Source organism: Sinohyriopsis cumingii, chromosome 4 (assembly GCF_028554795.1).
Source record: "Sinohyriopsis cumingii isolate HCF-2022 chromosome 4, ASM2855479v2, whole genome shotgun sequence".
NCBI lineage: Eukaryota > Metazoa > Mollusca > Bivalvia > Unionida > Unionidae > Sinohyriopsis > Sinohyriopsis cumingii.
In genome coordinates, this window is record NC_142964.1 from 90421642 (window position 1) to 90440243 (window position 18602).

The 18602-nt window shown below is 34.3% G+C and overlaps 1 protein-coding gene across 2 annotated transcripts in view; it reads right to left on the reverse strand.

Moving 5' to 3' along the window:
* Nucleotides 1-2340: 2340 nt before the first annotated feature.
* LOC149801648 (uncharacterized) overlaps nt 2341-18602 on the reverse strand; it is a 54698-nt gene continuing 38436 nt past the window's right edge. For both annotated transcript variants that reach the window (XM_089955921.1, XM_089955920.1), the window contains exon 6: nt 2341-16674. In XM_089955921.1, coding sequence (XP_089812047.1) covers nt 16494-16674 — 181 coding nt within the window. In that variant the 3' untranslated portion in view covers nt 2341-16493. The remainder of the gene's footprint in view (nt 16675-18602) is intronic.

Sequence of the window (18602 nt, forward strand, 5' to 3'; positions counted from 1 at the left end):
ATGGACATATGTTTTAAAATAGACAGCATCAAAGACAGATAAGATATTACTACCCAGTAATACAGGGATCACAGAGATCCCAAAAGAGACACAAAATATTGACTATTAGCATAATGTCCACATTGTCAATGGAAAAACTTAAAAGGCTCATTTTCAAGTTATTCTGAAAAAACAAAATGGCCACCCTAGTTGACCTAAGCGAGTCGCTCATATATTGTTTCTCATAATTATCAAGTTTACATTTTAAATACGAGCAGGGTTGATCACGATGAAAAGTGTCATCATCTCAACAGAGGCGTAGCTGGGGGGGAGGAGGGGGGTACATATGTCCCCGGGCGCCAAGGTACAGGGGCGCCAAAATGAGGCTTACAACGTTACATTATAATAAGTAAACAAGGGTAATATTCAAAAATGTGATTAAACGGGGAGGGGGCTGGGGCGCCAATTTTATAGTTCGTTCCTGGGCGCAAAATATCATAGCTACGCCTCTGCATCTCAATTCGTGAAAATGAGGGGAAATAAGCTGGGTTCTACGAGCAACAAGGGAGTTTAATATAGTGGCGCTATAAAACGTCAAATCTGAGGGAGTGGAGTGAATTTTATGTTACAACATCGAGTCTTTCTCTCACACACACTCACGCACGCGTGATGTATAAGATGCACAAATAATTATAAAGGTGAGCGGGACCCAAGCACATACTCTCGAAACTTGTTTATCACTTGACTCAAGCTCAAACAGCAAGTTTCAAAACTTTTTCATATTTTGAAACTTTGATGAAAATAAACTTAAAATAAAATATAAACGAACATCTAGGATTTTCTTAACATGCATCTCTCTCCCAGTCCGATAAATTCAAATTGGAACTATCAACAACTGATATATTGCAAAGGGCGCCGCACAGTATACTTTGCTCTGTAGGGCACTAATCAGCGGAACTTGTGTTCAAAAACCTAAGTTAGAAGAAAATGGGCATTCAGGGTTGATGATTCACGCAAATGATAAAATGGAATGTTTGAAATCCAACCTCTTCGAGGACTCACCAATTCAAACAACATCCCATGTAAAGATAAAGACATGAAGTTCATCGACAAGAACCATAACTCTGTCCAAGACGGAGAGACATGGATTCAAGAATCGAATCAAACTGCATGTTTAATGGTTGTGGAGCTAACATCAGCCAATTGAAAGATATGAAACTGAACGACAAGGACCATAACTTTGTCTAAATTGGTGTAGACAGGTTAAAGCCATAACTACACATGTAGTTGTACGAGACAATGTCCTTGCCAAATTTCATCAGATTTCGTTGAATGATGTTGGACCTATGCTAACTCTAGCACACAACCCCCCCCCCCCCAGAATAAAAGCATTTCAAGTCTCTATGTGAAGACAATAATATACGCAACAAGGGGCATAACTCTATCCAAAATGAAGTAGATGAGACGAAACCCATAAAATGCTTATGCAGGCGTGTGAGGATGTGTTCATACCAAACTGCATCAGAATATGCTGAATGGTTCTTGAGCTATGCTGGTTACAAGCAACAGACAGACAAACGGACAACGTTGGTAATTGTGTTTCCCCGTATCGATGCGGGGGCCCTAAAAAAAAGTAGATATTCTCCAAATATCACATCTGAGTTTAGTGCTTTGAGCTTGAGGTAGAGTTTCGAGAACATGCGGGAAGATATTTTCGATAATACCTTTTCCCCATCCCAAGGCCACATCTGTTAACGGGACTTTAACGTTACTATAGTTATATTCCCCGATTTCGATTTGGTCGTTGGTTGAATTAAAAACTGAGAAGATAAATATTCGGACATTAATGAAAGAAATCAGTACATTTATATTATAAAACAACACTGCTCGTTGGAGTATGTATGTATGTATGTATGTATGTGTGTATGTGTGTGTATATGTATATATATATATATATATATATATATATATATATATATATATATATATATATATATATATATATATATAGAGAGAGAGAGAGAGAGAGAGAGAGAGAGAGAGAGCTGGCTGAGTCATACCAGACTTACAAAAATGGTACTAACAGCTGCCTCGCTTGGCGTTCAGCATTAAAAGGTTAGTGTTAGGACTGGTCGGCCTGTTGTCAGGATAATGTGACTGGGTGGGACATAACGCTACATATCTGCGGCATGATGCCCCAGTGCTAGACATCACTATAAACTGCCACACCGCAGACATCGTAGCGATATGACTGAAAAATTGTTAAAGCTACGTTAAAAATCAAAATCACATCAGAGAGAGAGAGAGAGAGAGAGAGAGAGAGAGAGAGAGAGATTAGGTGACTGAATAAAAAAAATAAAGTCTCTTGGATATGTTTATTACAAAATTACAAAGCATAAAACAAGATTTTTTTCAAATCTTTCAAAACATCCTTTTTGTCATTATTCAGGTCAGTTATCACTTTGTTATAAAATATCAGCACAAGTCAAACAGGATTTATTCCTTTTCACTAGCAATAAAACGCCCATAATAGATATTTGGAATTTCTGAGAAATTACCCCAAACCACACATTTTTGGGAATGCAAAACGCTGGCCGTTTCTTTAGGTGACTAATACAAGGAGGTCTGATAGCATAGGAGTGATCTTTTAAGCACCAATGCATCTAATGAGTCTACAGAAATAGCTGAGTTGCATAGGGGATAGCTGAGAAAAAGTTTGTCTGTCAAACCCACTGCCCGTGGATAATAAGGGTGAGCAGTACAAACAATGCATTAACAAAATTATGCTCCGGGATATGCAATGTAACAGCATAAACGACTGCATTGTACAAGCCCTTCCTACCTCACTAACATCCATCCAATGATTGCACTGTATAAGCTATCCATCAACTTCCATCCAGATACCCATTATCAAACCTACAACACATTCCCTTTATTTTTCAAGGTAACAATGTTAAAAACAACAAACAAGGAAACAATAGCTAGTCAAATCAAAGTTTATTGAAGGACCCAATATATTTTTTAATCGAAGTCATTAAAAAGAGGGACAATTCATGAAACCATTCTATAGGGAATGCATATAACATCATATCACAGTCCCTTTTCTTTTCCCAGATTGTATGCATGTAGGCCTTTTTATTGTTAAACTAAAATTCACTGATTATACATAAAGGAAAAGATAAAGATTTTTTTTAATATATAAAGATGAAAATGAACTTAATTTTGTTTGCTGGCTAAGAGAACAACCAATCTGATCCAGCATTTTTGTCTTCTAATATCAAAGACCAATGTTAATCCAAATGCATCATTCTAACACCTGCTTTGTGCAATCTTCTGCTATACATTAGTAACGTTGTGCTTGGTGATAAAGCATGTGACTGTTTTCATACAAAAGTATTAAATACATATTTCTTTGCCTAACATCATATACATCAGTCATGTGCAACTTCCTTCTGGTCACACAGTGGATAAGCGACTTTCAAAGCCACGCCCTATGATGTAAGTAAGTGGATAAAACCAGGTCACATAGTGGATAAGCGACTTTCAAAGCCACGCCCTATGATGTAAATAAGTGGATAAAACCAGGTCACAGGCCTGATCTGGCCTATGTGCTGTAGGCCCAATTTACAAAGTTGTACATGTCAACAATGAGAGTAAAAAAACTTAACAAGATTGATGTCATCCATAAGGAAAGCAGCCCACAATAAAAGGAAAGAAGTAAAAACAAAACAAAATAAACCTCAATCAATAGACACCTTAAAAATGCTCTGCAATTTCAACAATTTACCATGCTAACAACAATTTGCTCTCACAGAAGTGCAAAGGTTGCAAATAATAACTGTTTCAAATATTTCTATTAAATCACATATTCTGCTGATTTGTATTTTTTGTACAGTTGTTTCACATTTCATTATGGTGACTGAAGGATGCAACATACATTTTGCCTGCTGTTGATGTAGACAGGTTCACCATACTGAATCTTGATTTGATTCCATTGGGACATATCAATCTTTCATTTTATGTGCAGAAAATATATTCATATTTACAATTTATATTTTCTGTTATACAAAAATAAAAATAACAAACAATAATTAACAAATCATAACAAATCATGGTATACAGTTCATCACACAATTATTGGCACTAATTCAAGAATATGCATGCCAATCCAGTTATAACCTTTCATTCAGAAAAATGCACATATTGTAAATAACCTTCCAAATCAGTTTGAAATTATGAGCTATTAATATTAACAGGGATATAATCATTATTAAAATGACAAGATTGTAACTCATAATTCGAAAATGTATATTAAAATACTTGATAACTGATAGATAATTTTATAAATGTAGCTTGCAAAATATGTTCACCCCGATTAATGTAAAAAATAAAAAATTTAAATAAGCTGTTCTATTTCCTATTTTTATCTTAAAACAAAATGTCAAAGCACATGTATTAATAAATTTAGAGGAAATATTTTAGTATTTATCTTTGCTGGTCTATCAGTGAAACTGTCAGAGGAGACAATTCTAATTAAGTCTAATTTGTTTCCAATGAAAGTGACAATTTGAGTTATGTCCCATTGCATATATAAGTTTGAGAAAAATCACGATTATGAGTAAAATCATAAAAATAAATCTAAAAAATGTCATGGAAACGTCACAGAATGTCACTGTTCCACACACGTGATTTAAAAACAAAGATTATATAAAGACAATTCTGGGGAAAATTCCCATCACTTCTGCATCATTCTAAATGGCACAAGGATATTATGGGATTTTAAGACTGGTTATCTGTTACAATGGCCTTACGAATGAGCAAAGTACAGTATACAGATGTAATACCACCTGCAGGATTATATTAATTTCCAAGTCTTTTGTTTTGAACTCTCATTTACACAAATTAAATTATGCAGATCTTATATTTTTATAAAACTGTGGCATTCAAAATGAGATCCCCATCCCCTGCATCGGAAGAAGATAACGACTCTTTTACATGTAAACCGAGAAGTGAACTCTACTACAGATTCGGCTGGGTGTTGAAAATATGCAACACATTTTATAGAAAACATTTATTAAAGTTTTGTATGTACCTAAACATTTTTGAGTTTGATAATGTATGTCAAAAGACGAATGAAAACGTATAATACAACTACATATGTCCACTCTGCACAGGAAAAAGAAATTATTTTTTAAAGAGTGAGAATTTTTGTTACTTTAAAGTTTTGAAATCATACAAATAAATGAAATATCTTGTTCCAACAGGAATGCAAGTTTTAAAACTGCCTTTTATCTGAAATAGACACAATACTAAAAGGAGAGACCATGTTGTGTGCTATTGTTTCTAAACAACTTCCATGAAATTTTCTTTCTCAAATCAGCCTAGACTGCCATAAACAAGGCAATTTTTATTTATTGTTTAAACTGAAACTCTGCATACTGGTTCAAGTTTTATTTCCAAATGTCAGTACTTCCTCATTATAAGGCAATTTATCAGAACCAGAGTATACTGGCTTATAGCAAGAGTGCCTTACAATCAAGTACATTATACTGTACTCCCTCACTATAATCATTATGGGAGTCAGAGTACACTCCATCATAGTGAGACTGCCTTATAATTAAGTAAATGATACAACATGCCCTCATTATAACACTGTCCATGGGAGTCAAAGATAATACTGCCTTATAGTGAGACTGCCTTATAATGAAGTACATGATACAGTACTCCCTCATTATAATGCCATATATGGGAGTCATAAAGTATACCGTCTTATAATTAGGCTGCCTTATAATGAAGTACATGATACAACACTCCCTCATTGTAACAATGTCCATAGGAACTATACAGTATACTGGCTTTTGGTATGACTGCCTTATAATGAAAATATATAATTTTGCAACCATTTAAATAAATGGGATCATTACCAAACCCTCTTTATAATAGGAACATGCATGATATGAAGGGAGGACTATTTTCCACCAAGATTATGTCAAACAATAGTTACAAATGGTTTTATTTACAGAATAATGAATTCTAAAAGTGGGATGATATGTACAAGATTTAAAAAATATAATTTTTTTTTATGTATCTAGTGAAGATTTATATTTGTGACTCATTCTTCTCACTCATTTACACATGCTGTTCAGACCCTGATTAGACAAACCCCTCTCATTCAAATGCATGAGCTTGATAATGGTAAATTTGATACTATGACAAAATGGTCAGAAATAAACTTGGTCACTGTAACAAGACCTGACTATTATTATGCAGAAACTTTACTTTCTTGAAAGAATATGTATTTTTAACAAGAAATATGGGAGATAATACAATCCATTTGCAATAATATAAAATAATTTACAACAGTAAAATAATATTCTCTAAATCATTTGCTAAATAGTAGTGATCTAACTGTAAAAATAAAAGAAACAGGGCATGTACAGTATATAAATGTACTCACTTATAAACTACACAAACCCAGATCTGCCATTACATAATGTACCAGCAGATCTTGGTTTATTACTGTTTGTTATCAGTAATCAACAGAAGAAACAACACAGACCCTGATTGGATGGTACATTATGCAATTTCCGATCAAGGTCTTATTTCTTTGCAATTGGATTCAATTTAAAAGTGAGTATAAAGGTACTTCTCTTTAAAGCAACAGAAGTTTAAAAGCAAATGTTGTTAATACTATGGGACTACTGGAATACCGACATATACACAAGAAAATAATACAAGTCCTGATGCAACAGGTAAGTCATACATAATAATTTGAACTAACACCTTCTCAGGGCTGCACAAAGTATTTCCCAGCCACATGTCTAGGACAAGTGACTCATCCTGATCAATTGTCTTACTCGTCACATTTTCAACTTGATACTTTTCTTTATTTTCCAGTGTCTAATGTCTACAATGCTGTCAAAGAGCATATATGATTATGTGGGTGTAACTGTATTAGACTCTTTCTTATTGGGTACTATACATCATGTACTGCAGTGTCATGTCTTTACCAGTAATGTGATGTAATATATATATATACTGTATATACTCACTTATAAGTCAAGTCAAACTGCAAACAACAAAGATCCAGATCTGCCATAGTATAACACACATGCAGATATGGGTCTATGTTTTTTGTTCTGCTGATTACTCCTAACAAACTGCACACACGCAGATATGTCAGTGCATTATGTGACAGCAGACTGGTGTCTGTGCAGTGTGCATTTGGATTTGCCTTATAAGCAAGTATAAATCGAACATATAGTTTGTTTTTAGAATGACTACTGCAGCTTTTCATTTCAGTGTTTTAGTTGCCTATTTGTGTCCTTAGCATTTTATTGTTCAGAATATCAAATGTAAAATAAAGTATTTATAATCAAGCTGATATCTGATTACTTCTGAAAGTCTGTTTAACTTAAATGTGGAACACGCAACCAGTTATGCTCTGCACAGACAATGCAAGTACATGTACATGTATCATGATTAAACAACTGTCTATATCAGCCTGAACTCTGTGTAATTTTTTTATTGGACAAGGGGTCACATTTACACCAGCCTGAACACTGTGTACCTTTTGTACAGACAATACATATAACATAATTAGACAAGTGTCCAATCTACACCAGCCTAAATTATGTGTACCTTTTGTACAGACAATACATATAACATAATTAGACAAGTGTCCAATCTACACCGGCCTAAATTATGTGTACCTTTTGTACAGACAATACATATAACATAATTAGACAAGTGTCCAATCTACACCAGCCTAAATTATGTGTACCTTTTGTACAGACAATACATATAACATAATTAGACAAGTGTCCAATCTACACCGGCCTAAATTATGTGTACCTTTTGTACAGACAATACATATAACATAATTAGACAAGTGTCCAATCTACACCAGCCTAAATTATGTGTACCTTTTGTACAGACAATACATATAACATAATTAGACAAGTGTCCAATCTACACCAGCCTAAATTATGTGTACCTTTTGTACAGACAATACATATAACATAATTAGACAAGTGTCCAATCTACACCAGCCTAAATTATGTGTAACTTTTGTACAGACAATACATATAACATAATTAGACAAGTGTCCAATCTACACTGGCCTAAATTATGTGTACCTTTTGTACAGACAATACATATAACATAATTAGACAAGTGTCCAATCTACACCAGCCTAAATTATGTGTACCTTTTGTACAGACAATACATATAACATAATTAGACAAGTGTCCAATCTACACCAGCCTAAATTATGTGTACCTTTTGTACAGACAATACATATAACATAATTAGACAAGTGTCCAATCTACACCGGCCTAAATTATGTGTACCTTTTGTACAGACAATACATATAACATAATTAGACAAGTGTCCAATCTACACCGGCCTAAATTATGTGTACCTTTTGTACAGACAATACATATAACATAATTAGACAAGTGTCCAATCTACACCAGCCTAAATTATGTGTACATTTTGATTAGACAAGGTCCACATCTACTTTAACCTGAATGAAGTGTATTTTTTGGTCAGATAATATCATAATTAAATAATGGTTTACATCTACTTCACACTACGAATTTTCTAGAAGTGTAAAAAATTAAACTAGATACAAGAATAGTCTTTTGCTATTGGGGACAATGGTCTCCTGTTCCTGGGAACAATGGTTTCTTGCTAATGGGGTCAATTTCTTTGTGCTACTGGGGATAATGGACTCCTGCTCCTAGTGACAATGGTTTCTTGCTACAGGGGACAAAGGTCTCTTCCTACTGCAACAATGATCTCCAAATCCCTGGGACAATGTTTTTTTTGCTACTAGAGACAACACTTTTTTGCTACTGGGGACAATGCTTTCTTGCTACTTGGAACAAATGACTGGGTGTACTGTATCTTCCAGTAGTAAGAAGAAATCGAACACGCATCACAAATTCCTGGCCTATGTGTGTGTACTTTGGTGAAACATTTACTTCAACCTCTATAAATAATGCAAATCATTGTATTTTGATGCTGTTGTTGTTGCTGTATTAGGTTTAACACAATTTTTCAGCACATGATATGCTATACATGGCAGCCAGCATAACTGGTGGAGGAAGAACCTGGGAAAACCCCTGATAAGAACCACCAATCCACAGGAAGCTACTGGCAAGCTTTTTCACACACCTACATTGGCTGAGCCTGAGACTCAAACCCATGCGGGGCAGAGATGGCAGTGATTGGTAAAGGTGAGCACATTAGACCACATGTCTTTTGCCATTCTTAGGAAAGTACAATTCAGCATACCATAATGGCACATACTAGTAGTCAAATCTGGACTTTTTACAAGTAAGAACACAGGCAAGAGTGAGAATGATGACGCAGAATATAACGGTACTGATGAAGACAGTGTATTGTCTGGCAAACAAAATTGAGACCTTTTGTTTCTGAAAAATTACACATGCCTCTTACTGAATCCTTTGTCAGGTACTTGTGTGACAGAAAAATTGACAGTCCTGGGAACTGGGCTATTACATTTGCACAGCCCTATTCCTCTGTACACAATAATGCTGATCCAAATAAAATAACAATAATGCTGAGAACAAAACCTGCATATTGATTATGCATGGTAAATAAATTTTAATTAAAATTTCAAAACAAAGTGGCTTTTCCACCAGCAATGAACAAAGCTGTGTTAAGGATGTTAAGACTACAAGGGTACTGGGGTATCATAATCATAATATACAAGGTCTATTCTGAAAAATAAAAGTCACACATATGCAAATATACTCTATAACCTTATATATCTGACTACTGTGTATATGACTCATTTAATATTATTCAGAATTATATGTTTAAAGTGACATTCATCCAATCCCAGTATTTTATAAACCAGTTTCATATGACACCTTAGGCTATCATAATTACCTCCCTTGAAATCACTATCTGCAATATTTAGGGTGTCATCCTAACATAATAAATGTGGCAAAAATTCATATATTTTTTCAACCTGTATGAATTTCTTAAAAAGAAACATCATACAATACTCCCTTACTATAAAGCACTTCATTATAAGGTAGTCTCCCTTAATATAAAATACTTCATTATAAGGTAGCCTCCCCTACTACAAAATACTTCATTATAAGGTAGCCTCCCCTACTACAAAGTACATGCACTTCATTATAAGGTAGTCTCCCTTACTACAAAGTACTTCATTATAAGGTAGTCTCCCTTACTACAAAGTACATGTACTTCATTATAAGGTAGTCTCCCTTACTACAAAGTACTTCGTTATAAGGTAGTCTTTTTCACAAGGTGGGTATGGTAATGGGTCCCATTATTTAACAGTAATATTATTTAGAATCAAATCTTACCATAAGGCAAGATACCATATATAATGTCTGAAAGGTCAACTCTAACTGCAAACAACAAAGGTCCTGATCCGCCATATCATAATGTGATTGCAGATCAGGGTCTGTGCTGTTTGCTCTACTAATTACTTCTAACAAACTGCACAGACCAAGATCTGCTGGCACATTATGCAATGGTATATCTGGATCTGTGCAATTTGCAGTAGGAATAGGCTTTTAAGTGAGTATATATGGTAACCTATAAAATAGTCTTCTATAAATAAATATCTCAATATATGGCAACCTAATCTATCAAATGGTAGACTTATTACTCCTAGGAACAGTATTATAGTGACAGAGTAGTAATATCCAATAAATTACAATTCCTGTCAACTATAATAATTTTGACCCAAAAGATCAGATACCTATTTCAAGGTGAGGTAAACCTATATGTAAATGAAACTAATCTGTCAAAGACAATATGCATCATCCAACTAGAGATAAGTTACATAAGTTATGCACAACTTTTTCACAAAACACCTCAACTTTCAAGTATTAACCCTTCATTCCAACAACATGTGTATAGTGGCATGACAAAGTTAAATAAAAAGCAAGCAAATTCAGTTAATTTTTGCCATGTGCCTATGTTGGCAAGGTCACAACAATTCACAATGATGACCTTTAAGACAAGAAATGTAGTAAAGATTCAGTGCCCTATCTCATTTGAAGAAAAGGTGTAGAAATGACCAGTGACCTTGACTTTGAAGCTAAAAATCGTAACTGATACATAAGATACAGGTCACAACAATTCACAATTATGATCTTTAAGACAAGAAATGTAACAAAGATTCAGTGCCCTATCTCATTTGATGAAAAGGTGTAGAAATGACCAGTGACCTTGACCTTGAAGCTAAAGATCGTAACTGTGATACATAAGATACAATCAAAGTGGGAAGCATAAATGTACCATGGTTCATCCAAGTTCTATAACAAAACATAAAGACGGAAGAAAATAAACCTTAAAATATTAACTCTGACCTTGAGGAAAAAACCTCAAATACACAATGCAACACATATAAGTACACCAAGTATCATCTTTTTATCTTAAACAGCTGTTAAGTTACAAAGAAGAACAGCAAATAAAACTGGAACCAAAATGACTGACCTTGACTCTGAAGACAGACCCATTCCCCCTCCCCCCATGTGGTACATGACAAACTTTAGTGATGACATATTGAGCTATAGCTGTATTAAATTCATCCCTTCATCTCACATGGTACTAAAATTTCATCCCTTCATCTCACATGGTACTAAAATTTCATCTGAAATGAAAGTGTAATGGAAATCAACACCATGGCACTGACCTTGAAGATAAGGTCCCCAAAATGGTTCACAACACACCTGTCAATGATGTACAGGTATACTTAGCTGCTTCCCCTGACCTCAAACAGCTATAAAGATACTGAGTGAAATTGCATGTGTGATGGAAAAGGTAAAATACTGAGGCCTGACCTTGACCTCGAAAATAGCAACTTCAATGTGGTAAGCAAATACCTTTTAATGATGATCTATACATATATATAGTTTCAGTGCTTAATAAGAAACAATTTTAAGTTATTGAGCAGTGTGCTAGATACAAAAAATATTGAATTTCCACCTTGACCCTGAAGGTAGAACTTTCAAAAGCAGTATGCAACACACTTTCTGGTGATGATGTTCAAGTATACCAAATTTCATCCCTTAATCTCAAAAAGCATTGAAGATGCAGATTGAAAGGTGAAGTTTGTTATTTCATATATACTAGCTTATAAGGAGTCCAACTGTAAACTGTACATACCCAGATATGCCACTGCATAATGCACCAGCAATCAGGATCTCTGCAGTTAGGAATAATCAGTAGAACCAACAACATAGACCCTGATCTGCATTATGTGATGGCAGATCAGAATCTTTGTTGGCTATAGTTTGCTTTGACTTATTAGTGAGTATATATGGTATAGATGGATGGATGGACAGGATGGATGGCTGGTGAAAAGCAGGGATACTGTGACCCTCTTTTCTTTAAAAAGGCAGGGGACAATTACCTGGGCTGTTTGAAAGACTTTAGTGAATCATGGATAAACAATTTATTCTCTATACAATTACTAACTAATCTGGGTAGCAACCTTAGAGACAAAATCATGGTCCTCAAACTGGCCATTATTTCCCAGGTCCTCAAACAAGTTGGGATGACTGGCCATTGTTTCACAAAGTGCATTGGCCATTGTTTCACAAAGTGCATGTAACTTTGCAGATATATATCTGTGTGTAAGTGACCATGTGTAACTATTACATTTAACAAAAGTCTTCATAATTGAATTATAAGATATGTGTCTATAATGTGTGAAAATGTGTTAAAATACATAACACAGGAATATTTTGTAAAATATCTCTTCAGTTTCATGGAGTGTCAGTGAATTTGTGTCAATCTCTAGAAAATTTAAAAACAGGTTCTTACACTCAAATTGTTTCAAATTGTTACACAGAACAGTTCAAGAATTATTTCAATTGAATACAAGTAATTCAGTGGATAGAGGATAATGTCATCATCAACTTATAACTCTAAATACACTTGAGAAACATGAAAATGAGACAATGGTTAGTAAAAAATGCAACCAACTGCTCATGATGAAGAAAATCATAACATTATCATCAACCTCATCTTTTTCCATCTGAAATGGAATAATCCTCTCTCTCTTGGTCCATCTATCAGTGGATATGTTTCACTGTCTAATCCTCCCTTTTTATTGGTCTGTCTATGAGTGAATCTGTTTCACTGTCTGCCATGTACAAACAGGAAAAAGGGGCCACAACTCTTGTAATGATACTGTAGAACACTTGAAAAATTCAGTCTCATCAACATGAAGCTGAATGCTAAATTTGGTTGAAATAAAACAGCTAAATTTAGTTGAAACGAACCAGAGTTATGTTACAAAACCACAGTCAGCAGGAATGGCGCAATCAGGGGACACAACTCCTGTAAATGATGTAGTGGAACATTGGAAATCAAACTCTCCTAAGGCCTCATCAATTTGAACTATGATGTTTACAGCCAACATCCCACATGAAGATATTAGGCTAAATGTCAAGGGCTATAATTCTATTCCAAATAGAGACCAAAATTCTTTTCCAAATGGGAACCATAATTCTATTCTAAATGGGAAGCATATTTCTATTCCTAATGGGAAGCATATTTCTATTCCAAAGGACACCATATTTCTATTCCAAATGGGGACCATAATTCTGTTCCAAACATAGTTGACAAAACAAAACCTTTAAAAGGCACATTTAAGGCTGAGGCAATGTACAAACCAAACTGTATTACAATATGTTGAACTATCTACCTCTGAGCTCTGCTTGTTAGTGGAAATGTAATATTGATTGCAAAAGAGCAATAACTCTGAAAATATTGAAACCGAAAAGAGAAAAGCTTTAAAAGACATATCAATTTGTAATAGGCAATTCACCTACCAAATGTCATGCAGTTATGTGTAAACATTGCAGAGGTATTCTGGTACAAGTAGTCTAAATGAACCGACAGATGGACTTTAAGATATTCAATATGATTACCCTAACAAAGATGGCAATAATGGTATTAAAAGTAAAACAGAGACAGTGATGACATTAATATCATGAATGTTGTTTTTGATGTGTTATTTATGCTGGTGCTTGTGTCTTCAACAGCATTATCATCATCTCTGCTAAAATTTCTGGATAGGTGCAAAAACTGCAATAAAACATCATTGCTCTATGTCTCTCAGTACCATGGGTGTTTCAGGTTGTAGTTGACAACATTTAAGACAATTATTTTTATTCATTTTACAAGTTTAGGTACCATTCAGTGTCAACATTGTGTAGTTAAATGTGACTGCTCTGTAATATAAAAGTACAACTGAGGTGAGTTTTGTTTCGCTGTACATGTTTATCCTGAATGTGAAAACTTCCTGGTCATGTACATCAAACTTTCTTATTACTTATCTATGAAACTAAAAACATTTATTTCCATACCTTCTGTAAAGTCCTGGTGGAAAACAAGTCATGACTGTGTCATTCATAGTGATTCTATTCTAGAATATAGCGTCCTCGTTGTACCTCTCCTTTTCTATTTTTTGATGTCATCATAATATTTGTTGACATAAACTCTAAGTGAATATAAGAAACCTGCATAGGATTTACTCAAGGTATTAAGTTTGTGTATACAGTTTTGAGTGCTATTTATGATGACTTGTAACATATTCATGAATCATGATTACTTGCATGGGCTATGTGCGGCTTTACAAATACCTGTAAGTTACTTATATTTTGTGAAACAACTGCCTGAAAATTGACTCAACTACATATAATCACAGTGCTTAAGTACATGATGAACAGTAAGTTATTGAAGTGAAGAAAAAAAATCTATATGGCTGGACCTACCATACATAAGCTTCATATGTGAACAGTATGTAACTTTAACAAGTGCAAAAGTCTTTACATATTTAAATGTACATAAATTCATACATACCAATGGTGGATATTTTCTAATTAATGTGTCACAGACATCAACAATTATTTACAGTAAAAATAAGATCAGTATGGATGGTACATTATACTGCTGCTGTGTATTTAATTCTCCTCTATCTCGATAACTGAAATTTTGTGTGCATTAATCTCTTTGCTTCTTTCAGATACTGTGCACAAACCAAGTTTCTACTTTCAGTCTATGACCTTGCCAGTTGATCTTTTGACTGAAAAATTTAAGTAGTGTTTTTTCCTTACCCAAGTTCAAACCATCTACAGAGTTTTTTAACAATAGATGGTAAAGAACTCAAGTTAATGTGCAAAAAAGACTTTCTGCCTCTTTTCAGTAACAGTGACCTGGACCTTTGACCTGAAAATTAATTGAGTTCTTCCATAATTGTTGATGGCTGAAAACTTAATCTATTGTGCAGAAAAATCAACTTGGCAACAGATGGATGAATAGACAACATCATAACATACAACATCTTGCCTTATGGTGAGTATATACAAACACTAATGGCATAAGTAAATTTCAAAATATATTTACATTTCCTGCACAACAGCTGACAAAACTGAAGTTTTCAATGTTTTTCATAAGAATATATGGCAAATATATTAAGAACTTCAACTTCCTGGCTTCCATCCAAGCTATGAAATTTAAACTTCTGGACAAAACTGATACTCACCCCACCCCCCCAAACAAACTTGTAATTTTTACATATAAGTTAGCATTGATGTGATCACATGTGAAGAAAAAAAAAACACTAACAGAAGAACAAGTCAATAGTACTATCAAAATATCCACAGGAGAAATGATTTTTCTTTACAGCTTTTTGTTCATGTCTTCATTTTAACATTTTTAGAACTTTACCTTTAATTGGCAAGGTATAGCCATTATTGTAATGACATGCTCTTAAATACTGATGCATATATGCATGCATTCATTCACATATACATACATTGGACATCTAAAAATCTTATTTTTATACTGAAGTAAACATCTATAGTTATCCTATATAGTAAAACTGATAACTCAAACATTAACTACCATCCTTCAAAGGACTTGTTCATTCCTGGTGATAAAGCTTCCTCCCAAATACAGTTATGAAAACCAGAAACCATCAGTGACACAGTTAGTATAGCATAAACTCTCCTATACTGTGTACATGTCACCTAAAACACATCTGCAACTTGGAACAAGAACAAAATATAGATCCAACATGGTGGTACATATACAGCAATAATTATTAAACATTTTGTTAAAAAAATTACATATATTTATGAATAAAGTGCAGAATTATGGCATGGCTATATGGTGCCATTTAAACAATTCAAGTTACATTACAATGGGAAAAAAAAAAAAACACTGATATCCAAGTGGCCTTTGATATCTTAAAAAAGGTTATGTATATCAGAGTGAAAAGATTCTTGATTACAATACATGGTAACGTAAAGCATCCTTCCAACAATGAAGAACACACACCCAGATCTCACAATGCATACTGCACCAGATGATATGGGTTTACCACTTCATTCTACTCACAAATTAAGTAACCCATGATTTGAACCCTGATCTGCCAAGAAATTATGTGATGGCAGATGAGAAAAAAAATTGCTGAGCAATCTGAAGTGTCACCTACTAATGGGATGAATAAGACATATTTTCTCAGCTTCCTTGACAGGAAGAGCATTGGAGGCATAATAATCAACCATCTCGGGAATGGTACTGAATGGAGGGCTATTTTCTCCCAGGATGTAGCTACCATCAGGACGACATGTAATCTTAATATGCATCGGTATGCCCTGGTAGCCTCTGTACAAAGAAATGAAAAAAAAGTCAGAAGAAAACAATTGCCACTGACAGGTGCACATTGTGACAATATAATTAATTATATCCTACAGTACCATATATTCTTGCTTATAAGTCACGTTAAACTGCAAACAAAAAAGACCCTGATCTGCTCTTAAATGATGTTCCTGCAGGTCAGGGTCTATGTTGTTTGTTCTGTTTGTTCTACTGATTACTCCTAACAAACTGCACAGACTCAGATCTACCAGTACATTATGTGTTGACAGATCTGGGTCTGTTCAGTTTGAAATTGGACAAATTTTACAAGCAAGTATTGAATCATGCAAGTTTCACCATAGTTGGATCAAAACAAAGTTTAACTAGTCTACATGTAATCAGCAATTCACTCAGAGAATTTAGTTACTTCACAATATCAGTACAAATAATTGCCAGGAAAATAAATGTGTTTTCTTAGTAAATCTAGGACAGGTAAGTTTTGAAATCTACATCTGTGTATTCTAAACCTCTCAGGATGTTTATTCATTCATTTCTATTTTTTAAATTAGCAACTTAAGCTTAAGTATCTGCTTAATCAGTTAAATTATTATCAGACAGTACATTTTTTTAAAATGATTCAATGATGTCAAATCAAGTGTTTCTTGCAGAACTTTAAAAATAATAATAATAATAATAATAATAATAATAATAATAATAATAATAATAATAATAATAAAGTGGAAATTTGAGTCTGAAGCCACTGAGTGTTTCTCAAGGCATTGTATATAAATTGTTAGTTATTATTACTACAACAATTGAATGTTTCTCAAGTCTGTTTTAATTTATACCATATACACATAATTAAATATTTGCCAATGTTTCTAACCATATCTCTGAACAAAAGTTTTAATATAAATCTGAACAATAAAACCTTTATAATTGTTAATGTTTATATACTACTATAATAACCTATTTATATTATGTAACTAAGTTTGTCCAAATACACACTGCCACTGTGATATGATATCAATAAGTTATTATTTAAAAGTGATGAAACTGATATTTGAGTCTTGATTCTTTTTACTGCCATATAATTTTGTGACTGTTAATAAACCAGATGAAACTTAAAAAATTAGTCTGCACTGCATCTCAGGTCCCATTTTTATAATAAGGATTGCCCACTTCATTAGAGAATCAGTGAGATCTATTGGAGTTTGGGTCAATATTTAACCTGCCCTTTATTCCAAGAAGAGTTTATTGGCCACAGAGAACACAGTAAATCACTGTTGTTGTTGTTGAAGGGTTTAATGCCATTTTTCAGCACACGATAGGCTATACATGGTGGCCAGTATTAATGGTGGAGGAAGAACCCAGGAAATCCCCTGAAAGAACCACCGACCCTTGAGAAGCTACTGTCAAGCTTTCTCACATACCCACATTGGCCGAATCTGAGACTCGAACCCATGCAGACAGAGGTGAGATGGCAGTGATCTGTAACAGAGAGCGCTTTAGACCACTCGGCCACTCTGGGCCCTGTGTGAGTCACTGAATGGTTACCAAGTTAACGACCAGTGCTATCCCATAATGGTATGTTAAAAAAGTACAAAAGTGGCAGAAAGAGTTAATTCTTTTACCTCATTGTTGGCCCTGGGACTGGTCTCCTAATAAATCTTCAAGTCTAGTGTGAGATACGGGTTAGAATTAGTATATGGTCAATAAATGGACATAGGTCAAATTAGTGCAAATCCAGCAGAAGAAGAGTAACCAATGTTATTATGAAGCCAAGATTATTTCTAAGGCAAGTTCTTGAGGGTTACTAGCTCAGCTCAGATAAATGCAATGTCTGGGTACAACAACTGCTTCTGTACAATGATGTTAGTATGGTTTGATGTTCTTGAGGCTGACATAACTTGGCCCATGATTCTAGCAAAGGCCCAAGGAGAGAGATTCAGACC